At 46.7% G+C, this 17,018-nt stretch overlaps 7 protein-coding genes across 7 annotated transcripts; 6 read left to right on the plus strand and 1 right to left on the minus strand.

Annotated features, from left to right (window-relative positions):
• Positions 1–577: 577 nt before the first annotated feature.
• BHQ10_008595 (uncharacterized protein) lies at positions 578–1,387 on the plus strand (the record flags this gene model as incomplete). The annotated part of the gene is made up of 1 exon (XM_040881417.1): positions 578–1,387. One exon carries the CDS (start codon positions 578–580, stop codon positions 1,385–1,387), a length of 810 nt encoding a protein of 269 aa, XP_040737097.1.
• A 1,306-nt stretch (positions 1,388–2,693) lies between these two features.
• On the plus strand, positions 2,694–3,588 carry BHQ10_008596 (uncharacterized protein; the record flags this gene model as incomplete). The annotated part of the gene is made up of 2 exons (XM_040881418.1): positions 2,694–2,928; positions 2,987–3,588. The coding sequence occupies 2 exons, from the start codon at positions 2,694–2,696 to the stop codon at positions 3,586–3,588; spliced, it is 837 nt and encodes a 278-aa protein (XP_040737098.1).
• A 367-nt stretch (positions 3,589–3,955) lies between these two features.
• On the minus strand, positions 3,956–5,344 carry BHQ10_008597 (uncharacterized protein; the record flags this gene model as incomplete). The annotated part of the gene is made up of 2 exons (XM_040881419.1): positions 3,956–5,237; positions 5,295–5,344. The coding sequence occupies 2 exons, from the start codon at positions 5,342–5,344 to the stop codon at positions 3,956–3,958; spliced, it is 1,332 nt and encodes a 443-aa protein (XP_040737099.1).
• A 2,493-nt stretch (positions 5,345–7,837) lies between these two features.
• On the plus strand, positions 7,838–9,148 carry BHQ10_008598 (uncharacterized protein; the record flags this gene model as incomplete). Its single annotated transcript, XM_040881420.1, has 1 exon — positions 7,838–9,148. One exon carries the CDS (start codon positions 7,838–7,840, stop codon positions 9,146–9,148), a length of 1,311 nt encoding a protein of 436 aa, XP_040737100.1.
• A 1,039-nt stretch (positions 9,149–10,187) lies between these two features.
• BHQ10_008599 (uncharacterized protein) lies at positions 10,188–12,115 on the plus strand (the record flags this gene model as incomplete). Its single annotated transcript, XM_040881421.1, has 3 exons — positions 10,188–10,319; positions 10,380–11,947; positions 11,998–12,115. 3 exons carry the CDS (start codon positions 10,188–10,190, stop codon positions 12,113–12,115), a joined length of 1,818 nt encoding a protein of 605 aa, XP_040737101.1.
• A 443-nt stretch (positions 12,116–12,558) lies between these two features.
• BHQ10_008600 (uncharacterized protein) lies at positions 12,559–14,035 on the plus strand (the record flags this gene model as incomplete). The annotated part of the gene is made up of 3 exons (XM_040881424.1): positions 12,559–12,616; positions 12,673–13,173; positions 13,227–14,035. 3 exons carry the CDS (start codon positions 12,559–12,561, stop codon positions 14,033–14,035), a joined length of 1,368 nt encoding a protein of 455 aa, XP_040737102.1.
• A 1,750-nt stretch (positions 14,036–15,785) lies between these two features.
• BHQ10_008601 (uncharacterized protein) lies at positions 15,786–16,784 on the plus strand (the record flags this gene model as incomplete). Its single annotated transcript, XM_040881425.1, has 1 exon — positions 15,786–16,784. One exon carries the CDS (start codon positions 15,786–15,788, stop codon positions 16,782–16,784), a length of 999 nt encoding a protein of 332 aa, XP_040737103.1.
• Positions 16,785–17,018: the final 234 nt, after the last annotated feature.

The raw sequence follows: 17,018 nt of genomic DNA on the forward strand, positions 1-17,018 counted from the left end.
ATAGTGGGGGCCAGAACAAGGTTCGCAACATTAAAATTTCCCGCGTTCTATTTGCCAATGCCATTTCGGAGTTTGCCTTTCATGACGAATGCCGAAGGGTACTACCTGGGTGATGCCCGATTTGAACCCTTACTCAGAAAGCTGATGAGAGGAAAATGGTAGTATTCGTGCGTCCAATTCAATGTTGCTCGCTTGGTAACCCTGAGGTCGACAAGCCCTTAGCACAGTATCCGACACCCGTAATGGAGTACTTCTTCATCGGAGATTGCTAGAGGCAGTCTTGAACGCAACATTTTGATTTGTCAGTAACACAGATGGAGGGCAAATGCTCAACCGATTCAATCAAGATCTCATGATTATAGAAATGTCCTTAACATTGAATCTTTTCAACACTAATTCAGAGCTTTTGACTTGCATCATATAGGTTGTGCTAGTGGCTGTAGCAGCAGTCTATGTTCTTGCGGTACTGCAGGCTCTACTAGTTACTCTCTATTTTATCCAGCATTTTGACCTACGTACATCAAAACAGCTTCGAAAGCATGAATTGCAGTCAAAGGCGAGCTTACATACAAAGCTTATGGAGACTTGTGCAGGCCTTGTGACAATCCGCGCTCACCAATGGCAAACAATTTCGAAGCGGGAATTTCATGAGCAACTTGATAGGTCACAAGAGCCGATATACTTACTATACGGAGTGCAACGTTGGTTACAACTCACTTTAGATCTGGTTGTAACTGGTCTGTCGGTGACCGTGGCTGGTGTGGCCTTGGGTATTAGAGACAAGACAAGTGTCGGTGCCATCGGAGTCGCATTTCTGAACATGACTACATTAGGCGAGACTATGACAAAACTACTGACGTCCTGGATCTCACTTGAAGTTTTTCTCGGAGCTATTGCGCGAATTGAAACTTTCCAGAGAGACACATCTGAAGAGTCAAACGTCACATCTTCGATTGATGTACCACCAGCTTGGCCCTCATCCGGCGAGATCAAGTTTGAAAATGTTAGCTCTAGCTACTCGTCAGTGACCGAGAAGCCGATCTGGAGCGTGAATGGACTCAATCTGACCATTAATACGGGGGAGAAAGTTGCCATCTGCGGCCGGAGTGGTTCCGGGAAATCTACATTGATGCTTACGTTGCTTTCCCTGATGGAAACGCGCAATGGTACAATAGTAATTGATGGAATTGACATCTCACACGTGAAACCGTCTGTCCTACGATCAAGGCTCCATGTGATTTCGCAAGATACTTATATACATGGTGATACGGTTCGGGACGCTTTGGATCCAGAGCGAACTTCAAGCGACGATATCATCTGGTCCATCATCAATGAATGCGCACTCAAACAAAAGATTGAGTTTACACAAGCTCGATTTTGTGGTTGACCAATGTTTCAACTAGTCTTGATATTGAAACCGAAGCTAGAATTATGCGCTTGATAAGAGGGAAACTGCAAAAGAAAACAGTGCTTTCCATCTTACATAGACTAGAAACAGCCTTGGATTACGATAGGGTGCTTATCATGGAGCAGGGCAAGCTTATTCATTCTGGGCCTCCATCGGAGGTGGTATTGGAGGCAAACCTGTTCTCCTCGTTGAGGGAGCAGATGAGCATTTGACGGTTAATCTAGCGGCATCTCCGCGTTCTGGTGTGGCATTCACGGGTATGTCCGCAGGTAAGAGTTAATAACACTTGCTATAAATGTTACTACAATCACCCATGACACCCAAAATTCGTCATACATCATGTTGCGCTTTATTGGAAGATGTCACCGAGCATTGGATACAAAAAAATGGACGTTGCGCGAATCGAACACGCGATCTCCTCAATGCAAATGAGGCGCAATACCACTATGCCAAACGCCCTTTCCTAATTCGGTAATTTATTGTCAATCTAGAATATGTCCCATTGATATTGCGAGCTTATAGTTAAAAGGTTCATTGATTTGATTACCGCTGTCAAAGGCTTGTCTAGTAATATTCAGGAAGTGTAAATGGCGAGCAAGTGATGGTGAATCCATAACAGAACCCCAAATAGGCCTCACTTACCGCCGCCCAAAGTATAACTGCCTATGTTTCTAGGCACTCAACCAAAACAGTACCTTAGAAAACTTAAGAAACATGCTGTAGGTATTCTCCTTCATGGATGAACGGGATGGCTAATTCCGCAGATCACATCATGATCGATAAATTTCCTGCTTCGGAAGATAGGGCTACATGCCCTAAAGTGTCACGTCGCCACGCTAGTTTGCACCTATTCTCATCTCACGATTATACAAATGATCCTGTCGGCGCCTGATCAAAATGGAGAGTTTTGAAGATAAATGGTACATATATTCAAACTTTCGTCTTATGTCTCAGTAAACTCAGTAAATTGAATGAAATAACAATACTGACGCGTCACAGTGATATCACAACGTGTAAGTTCAGTGCAAGGGGCGATGCACAAGCTTTCCCCGTAATATGTAATATGTTTAGCGTGCAGCATAGGAAATGAAAATGACACGATAAGACTGTCTGGTATCGGCAGCAATCCTACACTTACTGGAGCTATCAAAGGTACTTTCATATGCACTTATGACGTACATCTAGCTCATCCCACGATTACTGGACGTTGAGGAAGGCACTAGACCTACATTGAAAATCTATACGAACTACTCGATCTGCACAGATTCTCTCTACTTCTACAATTATGGCTACAACCGCCCCACGCCTTGAACTTCCAGGCCCGATACATCCCGCGAAAGTTGAGAAACACGGCGTGAAGCCTTCTATAGCGCGGCCTGTCCGGATCGCAGTCTATGATCCACGGGATCACGAGGCTCCTGCTATTTTACATGAACCACGACAGTACACTGTTGATGATGCGAAGGCATCTGCTGTTATATTGATCAGCGGTGCGGGCGGGGGTGTCAGTGGACCTGCTGGTACATCCATATCCCTAAAATACCTCCCCTCTCTACGCATAACTAATCTCGAGAAAAGGAATATACCCCTCCCTCGCCGACAAACTCGCCATGCTCCTCTCCATCCCCTGCATCAGACTCGACTATCGCGAACCCGCTCAGACAAACTACTGTTCTGCCGACGTAATCGCCGCAATGGATTATCTCGCCGGCGAATTCTCCTCCAAACACTTTGTGCTTGTTGGATGGTCTTTTGGCGGTAGTCCGTGTTTCACTGTCGCTGCGAAAGATCCCAATCGTGTTGCGGGCGTGGCGACCGTGGCATCACAAACCGCGCGGACGGAAGGGGTTACGATGTTGACTCCTAGGCCCTTGTTGCTGTTGCATGGTACAGGGGATACGTGTCTGTCATCGCGGTGTTCACAAAGTCTATTTGAAGCATATGGGCAGTCTGGGAAAAAGGAGTTGAAGCTTTTTGATGGTGATGATCATGGGTTAAGCCGGAATGCCGTGCAGGTGGAGAAGTTGATATTTCAGTTTGCGGCGAGGACTCTGGGGTTCAAGGAGGTGTTGGGGGATCCGTATATTGACATACAGGCTAGTCAGGATCTGGCAGGGAGTAGACAGGAGAGGATTAGAGAGATGAGGGAGGGACACGATTTTGAGGGTGAGAGGTTGTAATCGTCAATATTCTGCAAGATAGATCTTATTTATTTTAAATGCAGTGTGTAGAAACTCCGCATATACTGGCTGTGCCTGTACCACTAACTCTGGCTATTGGAGGATTTTGAAACTAGCACCAACTTGTTCAAATGAGAACATTGAGATTTTAGTAAGGAATGGTTGCATATAACGCACATATTATTGTGATGTAAAGCAGGTCTTGGTTAAGGTCTAAGTTAAAAAGTAGCTATTACATATCTTTCAGGCATAAGTACTTACGGATTGAAGAAATATATAATATTGATTATAGCATAGTTGAATGTATTTGACAGGAATATGTTCGTGTACAGAGATTTGATAGCCGTGGGAAGTTTAGCAAGCCACACTAAGACACGACAGCTAGCTTACTTCGCACTGGGACATTGTGCTCGCTTCCTGTAGGAGGAAATCCACTGACATTGACTCCAGGCCTAAACAAAAGACAGTGTGTTGAGCCACCAAAGTGGAACATTCCAATTTCATCACCTTTCTCAACCCGGGATCCTTCTTTGACAGTGATGTCGCAAGTAGATACTTCAGCCATACCCACTCCAACGAAAGCCATGAGTCCTATCCTTGGCTCGTCGGCCTCAATCAGAATCACCGCTCGAGTGGCCACTTGAGTCAGATAACCCTGACTAGTCGACTCCCCTCCCATATCTATTGAATCTTTCTTTTCCGGGTCGCCCAATCCTTCAAAAAGCGGTTCAGAATAGTAGGTTCCATCTATGACATAGGCTTTCTTAATTCTGCCAGTAACCGGTGCATGCCATCGGTGATAGCTAAGCGCACTAAGGAAGGCTTGGTAAATGGTGCCGCCTTCAAATTCCTTGCCCAGAGAAGCATCTGCCAGTATATCCCCGACAGAGTACGGCTGGCCCTTGAGCCAAAATTTATCCTGAGATTTCACATTTGAGGCGACTTTGAAAGGTCTGGATTCACAAGCGTTTGCAATAACTAGAGGATTTTCCGGTTCAGCAACAGGTCGAATTCCTTCTTTGAAGGTCCTGGTAAAGAAATCGTCCCAAGACTTGAAACCATAGTGTGGAGCGGATGAGTCACAATTAAAGAGCTCTTCAAAGGACCATGAAGATTTTCCGACATTTGCTGTGTGTGCTAAAGAACTAACGCCGTGATCGCTGAACCAACTACTGTCTGAACTGTCCAACACGTGTGCTGAGGCAGGCGACTGGAGGAATTCTCCCCATGCATTAAGCACCTTTTTCAGCACTGCATTGACTTGCGGATCCAGAAACACTGCGTAGCCACTGGGCGTACCCATCGGCCAGTCCAGTATTGCATTGATGGGCAAGCCAACAAAACCAACGCGGAAAGACTTATCATGCCAGGAAGGTGCCGTGGTCAGGATGTGGTTCAAGATCTGTATCATATGATGGTAGTCACGAATCTGAGGGTGGCCTGTTGGGGTATCGTGATATGGTTTTTTCTGGGGTACTTGGTCGAACATCTGTTCAAACAGCATGCGGATGCGTGTGCTGTTGTCGATGAGTGATTTGAATTCTTTGAGGACGGGATGTAAGTCTTTAGGATTTGCATCGACATGTGCTGCAATCTGGCCGAGCCATTGCTGTTGTACCCGGTGGTCACCTGGCAACCATTCGCCGACCCTTTTTTTTTGAAGAGTCAGTTGTTAAACACTCTGAAGTTCCAAGTTTGATTGATACCTATGAACATGGTGCTCGGACGGCACTTGATCCTCGTTTCTCGTGGTCATTTTCATGAGCTGTACAGATGCTTATTTACGTGAGATGTACACAGAAAATGTAAATAAATACTGCTAACTAATGCCGTAGTCTAGGTTGATTATATACTAAAGCTTCTATGTCTCCATAAATCTGCTGAAGATGTGATTCATCACGATGACGCACTGTGATTAAGCTTTTTAGTATTCAATCAAGCTTTTGACAAGACATCTAACCTTGGACAAGCGAGAGGTACGTGCAAAGCTAAATCTTCGGATCGCCTCTGCTGGCCATTGGTTGATATGTGGAGCTTCGAGAAGTACTTGACTACGGCGTGAGTGATGTCACAGTAGTGGTCAGGGCATCTCCACATTGCCTTCAAACTCTAGTGTTGCTGTTCTTTCGGCGGTTCTAGATTGCACAGAGCATTGATTTCAGAATCAGCACCAACGATGAACTCACGCCGGCAAGACTTGCTCTTCTGATACGCTAATTCGTCTTTCAGGTAATTGAGAGTTTGATCAGTTCAAATGATATTTATAGCCGATCCAGAATAGCATAGCGGCCCGCTCAACCTCCATACCCAGTCGCTCCGACTCTATAAAATGATAACGCGTGTACAGGTTTTTAGAGACATACTAATAATCAGATACGTTCTATACTGGCCTAACCCTTGATTTAGGCGAGCTGCGGAGACGTCCACGGTTAGGGTTGAAAAGCAGGAACATTTTCATGGTAGTGATGCAATTGAACTTTCCCATCACACTAAGTGTTGTTCTTTTCAGTTCATTAGGCATCGATATAAAAACCGAGCGATGTACGTACATCTATCTATTCGAAAAGCCACCTCCAAGCTTGTAGGATCGGATCGTGCAGCATAGGGGTCCACCAGGGCTGACCGCGTCCTTTTTACAGGTAGGTTATTCAGTACACAGTTTGCCGAGAGCAAGTTGCTCTCAGTTAACCGTGTTTGCCAGTCGCATGATACATTTAAGAGTATCTGAAAATCGGTGTCGAATGTCCAACCAGATTCCGTGACTGATCTGCTTACTTGGATTCACTGATACTTACGATGGACGGAGGAAATGTCCGTATAGCTGTTTCTAGCTTCATATATAAAGTATGTGAGATTTCGTAACCCCCCCTAATTACAGATACTGAGCATATTATAAACAGCAGTCTTGATGAGCCAGCCACAAATCCTCATCGTTGGTGCTAGTAGCATGGGCATGGTGACCGGTCTCAATCTTTTGACTATCCCAGTTGAAATTCGCCAGAAGGCTTTGAAGCTCGTTGTAACCATCCCTAGCATCATATAAATCAACCAGGAACCCGGAGAAGCACTGAACAGAATAATATCCATGAAATCACGCGCGTGCCCAACCATTCTGTTGACTTGTACCTGTTTGTCTTTTGAATCTCGGTCCATGATTTATGGCTATAACAGCTTCGGAATACACGAATGGGAATATCGAAAACGAGCCCAGCACGCTTGTGCTAGCGTTTTTGGACCGAATTGGAGATTTAAGTTCAGATTTCCTCTCACATTTGACCATACGTTTCCCGCATACAGAGAGAGTCGAAACGCATCCCGAATTGATCACACTTACAAAGGATGCGGAGGAGATTTTACGTATGGTTCTTGAACGGTGTACTTGTTTGCGTAGGTTGGAATTCCATATGTTTAACAAAGTACAGTGGGATTGATGAGGACGGGTGACGAGCAACTACAATACGCTCATGCTGTTTTGGTCCGCATCGACGATAAGCTGAGAGGCATCAAGTCACTCGGAAGGATTGTTGTCAGATCATACACTGCGTCCCTTTCTAAGCTTTTCAAGAGAACACTGGAGATTTCTCGGTCGGGAAGTGTCTCTCGATGACTTTGACTAAGACAGTGTCGATTAGTCCATGGGCTAGGAGGATTTCAATGTTAGCTCTCGTTCGCATGCTCTGTCCTCGTTGTCACCAGCAATGATCCAGAGACTAGATATGAGAATATGCTACTAGAACATTCTGAATACTGTTAACTAGTTGATTAATTAACCCTTGGAATTCCGACTAAGTGTAACCAAGGTAGATTCGCGATAATCTGCAATATATGTGTTCGGCAATCCAAGTCATTGTTTTCCCCTTCTTTAGACAGCTTATGCTTAGACTGCTTACCGATTACGTGATAGTTAGGTATTATGAGTAAATAGCAATACCATAGCCGCTAGTCGTGATTATGCGAGCTAGTATAAATGTCAGGGTTATCCTTTACGCAACTCGACAAACAATTACTCGAATAAGACGAATGGCAACTAAGAGTAAAGTAGTAAAGTGGACTTTACGACTTTATTATAGCAAGGACAGTAGGTGAAGTGGGTCCTGTAAGGATACTAAACTTTTAGATTATCTTATCTGATCTTCCTAATTGTCCCGCAGCCTTCTAGTTCCCCTCGTTCTTCAAACACGGCGCTTCTCTTCTCTTACAACGCATTTATTCATTTCTTCTCTCCAAAACCGCAGGTCATCGCGACACAATGGCCAGTGATGTCGTACCTAAAGATCAGGACATCTCTGATACCGAGAGCCTTGTTGTTATACGAAGCGATGCTCGATTCAAGCGACTAGGTTGGAAACGCCTGACTGTCGTCGCAATAGTCGAAGCAATCGCCCTCGGAAGCTTGGGGCTTCCCTACGCGTTCGCAACTCTCGGAATGGTTGTCGGCACACTCTTGACCATTGGCATTGGTCTGTTTGCAATGTACGCTGCCCATAACGTTGGACAAGTCAAACTCAAGTACCCGCACATTGCCCACTACGCAGACGTCGGGCCAGTCCTGTTAGGGCGTTTTGGAGGGAATATCTTTATAGCAAGCTTCGTTGCTTTGCTAGTATTCGTAATTGGGTCGCATTGCTTGACAGGAGCAATTGCGTTCCGAACAATAAGCAACAGCGACCTGTGTTCCGTGGCTTTTAGCGCAATGTCTGCTGTGATTTTGATGTTATTGGCTATCCCACCGTCATTTGCAGAGATTGGGATACTGGGGTATATTGATTTCGCATCTATAATTCTAGCCATAGGAACTACTATCATTGCCACCGGGATTCAGAACTCGCATCGATCTGCATCTTTGATGGCGGATTATGTGCCTTGGTCTGCGTGGCCGAAGCCGGATACGACCTTCTCAGCTGCGATTGTTGCAGTGAATACTATCGTGTTTGCGTATTCATTTGCCGGATGTCTTCCCTCCTTCATGGAAGATATGCATACTCCCGAGGATTACGTCAAATCACTTTGGTGGTTAGGGGCAATTCAGATTATCATTTACACGTTGACCGGGTCACTTATTTATTCTTTCGTGGGCCAAGGAGTCCAATCTCCTGCTTTGTTGTCCGCGGGGCCCCTTCTTTCGAGGATAGTGTTCGGAATTGCTCTTCCTGTTATTTTCATATCAGGGTCTATAAATACCACTGTCGTCTGCCGATATATCCATGGAAAGCTGTACCAGAACTCTTCCGTACGTCTCATCGACACCGCCAAAGGGTGGGCCACTTGGCTTGGTCTTGTTGCTGTCATCACAAGCCTGGGCTGGGTTATTGCGGAAGCGATCCCCATCTTCCCGGAGTTGTTGTCAATAATGTCGGCTCTGTTCGTTTCTGGTTTGTCGTTCTACTTTCCACCGGTTATGTGGTATGTTCTATTGCGGGAGGGCAAATGGTATGAAAGACGCAACATAAAGACTGCAATAGTCAATGGTGTGGTATTTCTTGTTGGTATCGTTATTTTCGGCTGTGGGACTTACTCTAGTATTGCTGAACTGGCAAGTCTCTCCCTTTACCCGATCTGATCTTACGTGCTAATTCCACGCGGGTAGGTTGATAAATTCAAGTCCGGAGCAGTGAGCAAGCCTTTTACATGTTCAAGCGGTTGATCTCGCCTTTAGACGGACCGAGCTACAATGATTCATGGTCAAACGGTGAAGTCTTTTCATCCATTGAGAAGTATGCATACAATCTGCGATATCTCAAATATAGATATAGATGGTGGTTTTCAATACCTAGATAGAGTGGCTGTTTATCAATGTACATAGAACAATACATGCCAGCCTCATTTCAAATGGAGTGTGCGGTAGTGTGTTATTCATATGATTTCGCTTGAGAGTGTCAAGTAAGTAGGTTACAATAGACCAAGCCCACTAGTCACTGTTCATACCACGTGTTCGAGATCATGTTGTGTCAGGCAACGCTCGGAGAAAAGCTGTAATCTAAATACAACAGTAGACTAAGCCAACAACTGCGTCAGCAGACAGTCTGCTTACCACGTAGCCTGGCCTCTCCGTACCTGAATTTAATTGAGCACGGATCGTTGTTGGTAGTCCGGATCATCCGGGCGAAGTCGTCCGGGGACAGTGTCTCGCAAAGCTCAATTCTTCGACTTCATTCATCGCAAGAGCAAGAGCAAATCTCTTCTGTAGTATAGCTGTACATGATATCCGTCAATTGACTATGCAGTCTGGTTAGCTCTGGCTGTACAAAGAAGAGAGCGAGAAAAGGACGAATTCTTTATCGGATTCGCAGGTCCCACATTCTTATCACTACGCTCTCTGATTGGCCAGTAGCTGTTTATCGGACCGCCACAGCGCAACAAGGACAGATGGCCAGATTTTGTAAGCAGCTCGAGGCAACATTGCTGACAGTTCCTACAAGATAATTGTCTGCTCGTCGTTCCTTCCAACTCATCTGTGTTATTTTCTTGCTGCTAGAATTCATTCTGCGCGTTGTTCTATTGCGCGCTGGAAGTCTTACGTTTCTTTGTCAATTAAAAAATACCTCGGCCTGTGGCGTCATCCTCGCTCTTTAGTTCCTGCAGGCGGCCATACGTGCTAAATGGTGGAGATGGCAAAGATGAAGTCTTCTGCAAAAGATTTCTTTCTCGCAATATTTTTGCTCAGTGTACCATTGCATGCAGCTGCGGAAAAGCCAAAGGGATCATCGCCATTTGCGTCAAACATATGCGCCGTAAGCAACTGTGGCAATTCTCGTCCCCAGCGTGCTTGACATACTAATTGTGATGCATAGATTGACTCGAAATCCACCGTGTCCGACACCTGCGCATCCTACGCTACAATCGACTCACTCAACGATGATATCCACCCTCTGCTCAAATCCGTGACGCGCGACAACGACTTTTTCTCATACTATCGACTCAACTTGTACAATAAAGTGTGTCCTTTCTGGGAGGACGAAAGCAGCTTATGCGGAAATATTGCATGTGCGGTAAACACGATTGATTCGGAGGAGGACTTGCCACCGGTATGGCGGATTGAGGAACTCGGTAAACTCGAAGGACCGCATGCACAACACCCCGGGAAACAACAACAGAAAGAACGCCCCAGCGCGAGACCGTTACAAGGGGGACTTGGCGATGACGTTGGAGAGAGTTGCGTGCTTGAATACGATGACGAATGTGACGAGCGGGATTACTGTGTGCCCGAAGACGAGGGGGCGTTGGCGAAAGGTGACTATGTCAGTTTGGTAGACAATCCGGAGCGATTCACCGGTTACGCGGGTGAGGGTGCACACCAAGTATGGGATGCAATCTATCGTGAGAATTGTTTTGTTAAACCCTCTTCTTCCGCCTCTTCGCAACTAGCTCCCCTGCATGGCATGCAAGTGCAGGCTGCCAATGACTTCCGCAATGTTCTTCAAAAGGAACAGCCACAGCCACAGCCGGATGACGAGTGTCTGGAGAAGCGAGTCTTCTATCGCGTCATTAGCGGAATGCACGCTTCGATCTCGACTCATCTCTGTTGGGAATACCTCAACCAGACTACAGATGAATGGGGCCCGAACGTGCAATGCTACAAGGATCGATTGCACAACCATCCCGAACGTATATCCAATCTATACTTCAACTACGCTCTAGTATCACGCGCTGTTGCGAAGTTGCACAATTACTTGCAGAAATACAAGTTTTGTTCCTTCGACCCTGAGCAAGACTTGGCCACCAAGCAGCAGGTGTTGACACTTACGGAGAAACTGCACAGCCGCGCACAGATTTTTGACGAAGCTGTCATGTTTCAAGATGAACATGCCATGGATCTGAAAGAAGACTTCCGCAACCGTTTCCGTAATGTCAGTCGTCTGATGGACTGCGTGGGATGCGACAAGTGCCGCTTATGGGGCAAACTCCAGGTCAACGGATATGGAACAGCGCTCAAGGTACTCTTCGACTACGACGAGACTAAAGAAAATGACAATCCACCATTGCGTCGCACCGAATTGGTCGCGCTCATCAACACATATGCTCGTATTTCCAACAGTATCGCTGCTGTGCACAGTTTCCGACAAGCCGTCGAATCCGGCCACGAGGACCGTCTTGTGATTTACCCGGAAGTCTCGTCATCGCCATCTCCCGCCAAAGTTCGTGATTCCGATAAAGTGGTGCGATACTACAAGGACGGTATTTCGAATTTGTATGTCGCAGAAGACGATGACGATTATGGGTATGAACAAGAGGAGATTCTTCCCTGGGAGCGTCCCCGAGAAGCCGAATCGGTCTCGGAGGCTTTGATCCAAGAGTGGACGATGTTCAGGGATACGTTTGTGTGGGTTCTCAGGAGTTGGTTGACGATTCCCCGTATGGCGTAAGTGACCCGTTTTGCCGTCTCGTTGAATTATATCTAACATTCTGCAGATGGCAACTTGTCGTCTTTGAATCCAATCGACTATGGAATTACTGGCTGGGATTGCCAGTCCCACCGCGACAGTGGAAGGTCCAGATTCCCCGGCCGCCGTCGCGCGACGAGCTGTAACTGTCTAGACATGGTGCATAGATTTGGCGTTAAGATAGATTTGCATAGCGTTGTATATTATATATTATCAAATTGACGATTTATCATCATTGCATGTGATTGCACAGGATGAGTACATAAAAAGCATAAATGAGAAGTATTAAATTATCCTGGTCTCGGCAACAATCATCCTCGGCAACCTCGGCGCATCTGCTTCTGGGGTTTATCGCCCGCCAATCACGCTCTCCGCTCGTCTCCCGCCAAGACCGCCCGTCTTTCTCCAGAATCTCTCAACTCTCAATTCTGGAGGAACCGGTATCATTATACGCATTCACCATATTTCGTCTTAAGTTCATCGCCCACGCCATCGCGGACTGCTTTGCCGGCCAGAGGCTCTTGTCGCTTCACAGATCCTCAAACAACCGATGCGAGTTGAGTTATAAGAAAGCCGGCAACGCACTCTCATGGCGTCTGTATCGCCACCTAAACCGTGGGAGAGGGCTGCCGCTGCGTTAAGCACCGGTAAGAACGTGTAAACAATCAATTTCAGTCAGAAATTTACTGACAATATTTCATAGCATCACCTACTTCTGCTCCCAGCACATCAACTATGACCGCAGCACCAACAGCGGCACCCGCCGCCGCAACAATCACCGGATCCTCACCCTCAACATCAACAAACTCCACCACACCTGGCCTCCCCTCTCGACCCGACACTCTCAACGCGGTCGTCAACCGCACAGCATCCACATACTCCCCCTACGGCGCAAACAGATTTGGCGCAAGTCCCTACAACACATACGGCGGTTACGGCGCCTACTCATCGCCATATTCGCGCTTCGGCTCAATGTACGGCGGCATGGGAGGCTACGGCGGCATGTACGGTGGCATGGGTGGTATGGGCGGCATGTACGGTGGTGGCATGCCGGGCGACCCTAATGATCCGAATAGTTTGACGAATTCGTTCAGTCAGAGCACGGCTGCGACGTTTCAGATGATTGAGAGTATTGTGGGCGCTTTCGGCGGGTTTGCGCAGATGCTGGAGAGTACTTATATGGCCACACATAGTTCATTTTTTGGTAAGTCTTTTTCTTTACTTCTTTGCGTTTGATGCGACGTGCTGACCAGTCAGCAATGGTATCCGTGGCCGAACAGTTTGGCAACCTCCGCAACACATTAGGCTCCGTGCTAGGCATATTCACATTGATACGATGGTTCAAAACTCTCATGGCAAAATTGACCGGCCGTCCACTCCCAGCCGACGCCACAGCATTGACTCCGTCTGCCTTTTCTGCATTTTTGAGCGGTCGATCTGCGCCAGCCACACTGCCAGATGGCAGCCCTGCTCCTGCGCGACCTTCCCGCAAGCCATTTTTTATGTTCATTCTCGCCGTGTTTGGTCTGCCTTACTTGATGGGCAAACTTATTCGTTCCCTTGCTCGTTCTCAGGAAGAGGAAGCCCGTCGCCAACAAGCGATCATGGGCCCTAATGGAGAAATACAAAACGCTCCCCTCGACCCTTCGAAATTAGACTTTTGCCGCGTGTTATATGATTATACCCCCGACGCTCAGAACACGGCTGGAATCGATCTCGCCGTGAAGAAAGGCGATATCGTCGCTGTACTCGGTAAATCAGACCCTATGGGCAACCCCTCTGAATGGTGGCGATGCCGTGCCCGCGACGGCGGCGTCGGTTACCTACCAAGCCCATACCTGGAGACCATCCAACGACGACCCGCACAAGCCGCCATTACAGCAGGTCCTACATCTACTAGCGCTCCCGGTAGTCGCACCAGCACAATGACTAAAACCGACAGCGGGCTTGCGCTGCGATCGCAAAGCATGACTTCTGTGCCGCAAGACTCGAAGCCTGTTGTGTCGGGGAAGATGGGAGATATTACTGCCGAGAGTTTCCAAAAGAGCGCTTTCAACAGTTCATAATCGACACTTTTTTGTCCATATGATGTGCATTAGTCTTTTTATTTTGTCTTTTGGCGTCTATTGTATTTACTTATGGGATGATATTGGTTCAAGACAGCGACTTAATGAGTATTTTTACCTATCACTTTTATCATTCGATTCTCGCCTATGACTGCAGCCTGTAAAGTAAGATAGTCCTGTATGGATTTATTGGTAGGTCGGTTGTATTTTTTGCCGTTTTCGGAACATTGAAACAATTGCATGCAGCTCGGTGATCGTGCCGATGGTTCACTTAGACTCGGAACGGCGTCACTGTATGATACTTGCTTTGTTTTAGTGAATGCGAGAATTAAGCATGATGCACTGATTTCTGTTCTTTCTGTCGTCTCTTGCATTGCATATGATTACCCGGTGAGCCTTGAAACATCATTACCGATTGCTCTATACCTTCCGATGCTGATGTCTGAATGGCTCAATGACGCAATCGATCCTGCACAATGCATACAGAATGTGAGATGTATAGGTTATGTACCATCGGGAATCAAGTTTTACAGCGAATCGAAGCATTCCCGAACTTCCCTCAAGTGCTAGGCAAAGATAAGTAATGAATCTATCGGAGTTTTATGAGATCGGTCTGTATCTTCGTTACCTAGGGAATCTTATGAAAATTACTAGTGCGGCAAGTAGTATTTTGGGCACCTTATCACAGTCGTTGAGTAGGATCGTAGATTGCAAAAAAAGTCGATATTGTATGCTAAGCTAAGAAGTTGTATATGTGGAGCAGTAATCATCTCGTAATTCTTTTTTCCCGGTATTATCGATGGATGCGCTTAGCACGATATCCGGCATTGGAAATAGATCCTCTGCACTAATTAGTAATTCTCCTCGTTCTGACTTTCATTCTTCTTTTTAATTTCAAATAAGTAATAATCAGGAAGAGCATCTCCAAACGATGCTATACTATATATGAGACCATGTCCGCACAACCCCCAACAGTGCAAACGTCGCCAACAGGTCACTTAAACCCAATATCCGAAAATGCGGATAACCGTGACAGTGAGATAAGAATCCGGGGTTCGGAAGAAGCAAATATCAGCTCGGAGAATTACAGCGACACAACAAAATCATCGTCGTCACTGGGTATAATTCTCCGCCGCTTTTTGGATGTACTCAATTGGGTACCGCCGTCATGTCGATACGATCCTGAGAATCCGCGAGAGTTTACGCTGGCGTTGAATTTGTTGTTTGGGTTTGCGGGGACTTTTACTGTACCTACATATTCCCCGAAGTCCTACATATTCCTTGCCCAAGGAATGAGAAGTGTATGAAGCTAATGATGGGCTTAGGTAGCGAATCTGTACTACTCACACCCGATCCTCGACGTGCTCGCAAAAGATTTCAATGTCACGCAGGAACGGGCCAGTATTATCCCGACATGTGCCCAGGGCGGGTATGCAGCCGGTCTATTGTTCATATGTCCATTGGGAGATCTGATTAAACGTCGAGGGATGGTGTTGTGGCTCATGTTTTTCACGGCGACGATGACGCTAGGGCTATGTTTAACGAAGAGTTTTGATGCATTTGTGGTGATTTATTTTATCATGAGTGTTACCACTGTTACGCCGGTATGCACCCCCCTCACACCGAGAAAGACAAATTCAGGGAGGGAAAAAGGCTGATGTTGATGTAGCAAATTATGTTACCACTAGTCGGCACACTTGCACCTCCGAACAGACGTGCTACAGCTTTGTCTATCGTCGTCTCCGCACTGATGCTAGGCCTGCTAATGGCGCGGTTGCTCTCCGGTATCATCGCCAACTATTCCTCCTGGCGAAACGTATACTGGATGTCCCTGGCACTTCAATACGGCATCCTGATCTTACTCTGGATCTGGATGCCAGACTACCCACAATCAAACAAGAATATCAGCTATTTCCGGATCTTGTGGAGTATTTTGGAGCTGCTCGTCAAACATCCCGTGCTCGTGCAAGCGTCCATCATTGCGTTCCTGAATTCGTCGTGTTTCACTTCCTTCTGGACGACGCTTACGTTCTTGTTGTCGGGGGATCCTTATAATTACTCGACTGTGATTATTGGTCTTTTTGCGCTCTGCGGCATGGGACCTTTGTTTTTCGGCCCCTTATTCGCGAACCGCTTCATCGATAGGTTCCCAATTCATGTTTCGGTGCTTGTCGGAATCTGTACAGCGCTTGCAGGGATTGTTGTGGGCACTTATACCGGCAAACGCACCGTAGCAGGCCCCATCATTCAGGCTATCCTATTCGACTTTGGTTCCCAAATCATGCAAATCGCCAATCGGACTGCCATCTATGGCGTTGCTCCCAAGGCTGCTAGTCGTGTGAATACGGCATTTATGGTGTTTTCGTTTTGTGGCCAGTTGACGGGGACGGCGGCAGGGAATAAGTTGTATGCGCAAGGAGGGTGGATCAGGTCGGGCAGTGCGAGTGTTGGGTTTATGGGTGCTGCGATTGTGGTTTTGTTGTTAAGGGGGCCGAAGGAAACGAGATGGTTTGGATGGAGAGGCGGGTTGGGGCCGAACAGGAAGGATATCGTGGCGGGGACGAATGGGAATGATGAGGAGAAGCAGCAGCCGAGAAAAGAGCAAATTGCGCAGAGCGATTCGGAGAAGACTGTTGTTGATAATGAGAGTGGGCAAGGTCGGATTTCTGAAGTGCAAAGTCAGAGAAAGAATGATCAAATGGACATCAGCGAGGAAATTAACGGTGAAAGAATGGAGGCGAAGATCTAGTGCACTGAATGAACGACATGAATAGTCATGAAAAAGGACTGTTGCCGATGCAATGAAGGACCATTTCGGAATGCATTTTCGGTGTATATATGACATAGAAACGACTAGTATATAGATGCAAAATAGATCACTTTACAATACATAATACCTGTGCATAGGTCGAACCTAGCAGGATCTCAACGAAGATGTCAACAACAAGGATGTCAACTACACGAATGACTCGCTCTGTGAACA

This window comes from Talaromyces amestolkiae (genome assembly GCF_001896365.1).
Source record: "Talaromyces amestolkiae strain CIB chromosome Unknown scaffold20.1, whole genome shotgun sequence".
Taxonomy (NCBI): domain Eukaryota; kingdom Fungi; phylum Ascomycota; class Eurotiomycetes; order Eurotiales; family Trichocomaceae; genus Talaromyces; species Talaromyces amestolkiae.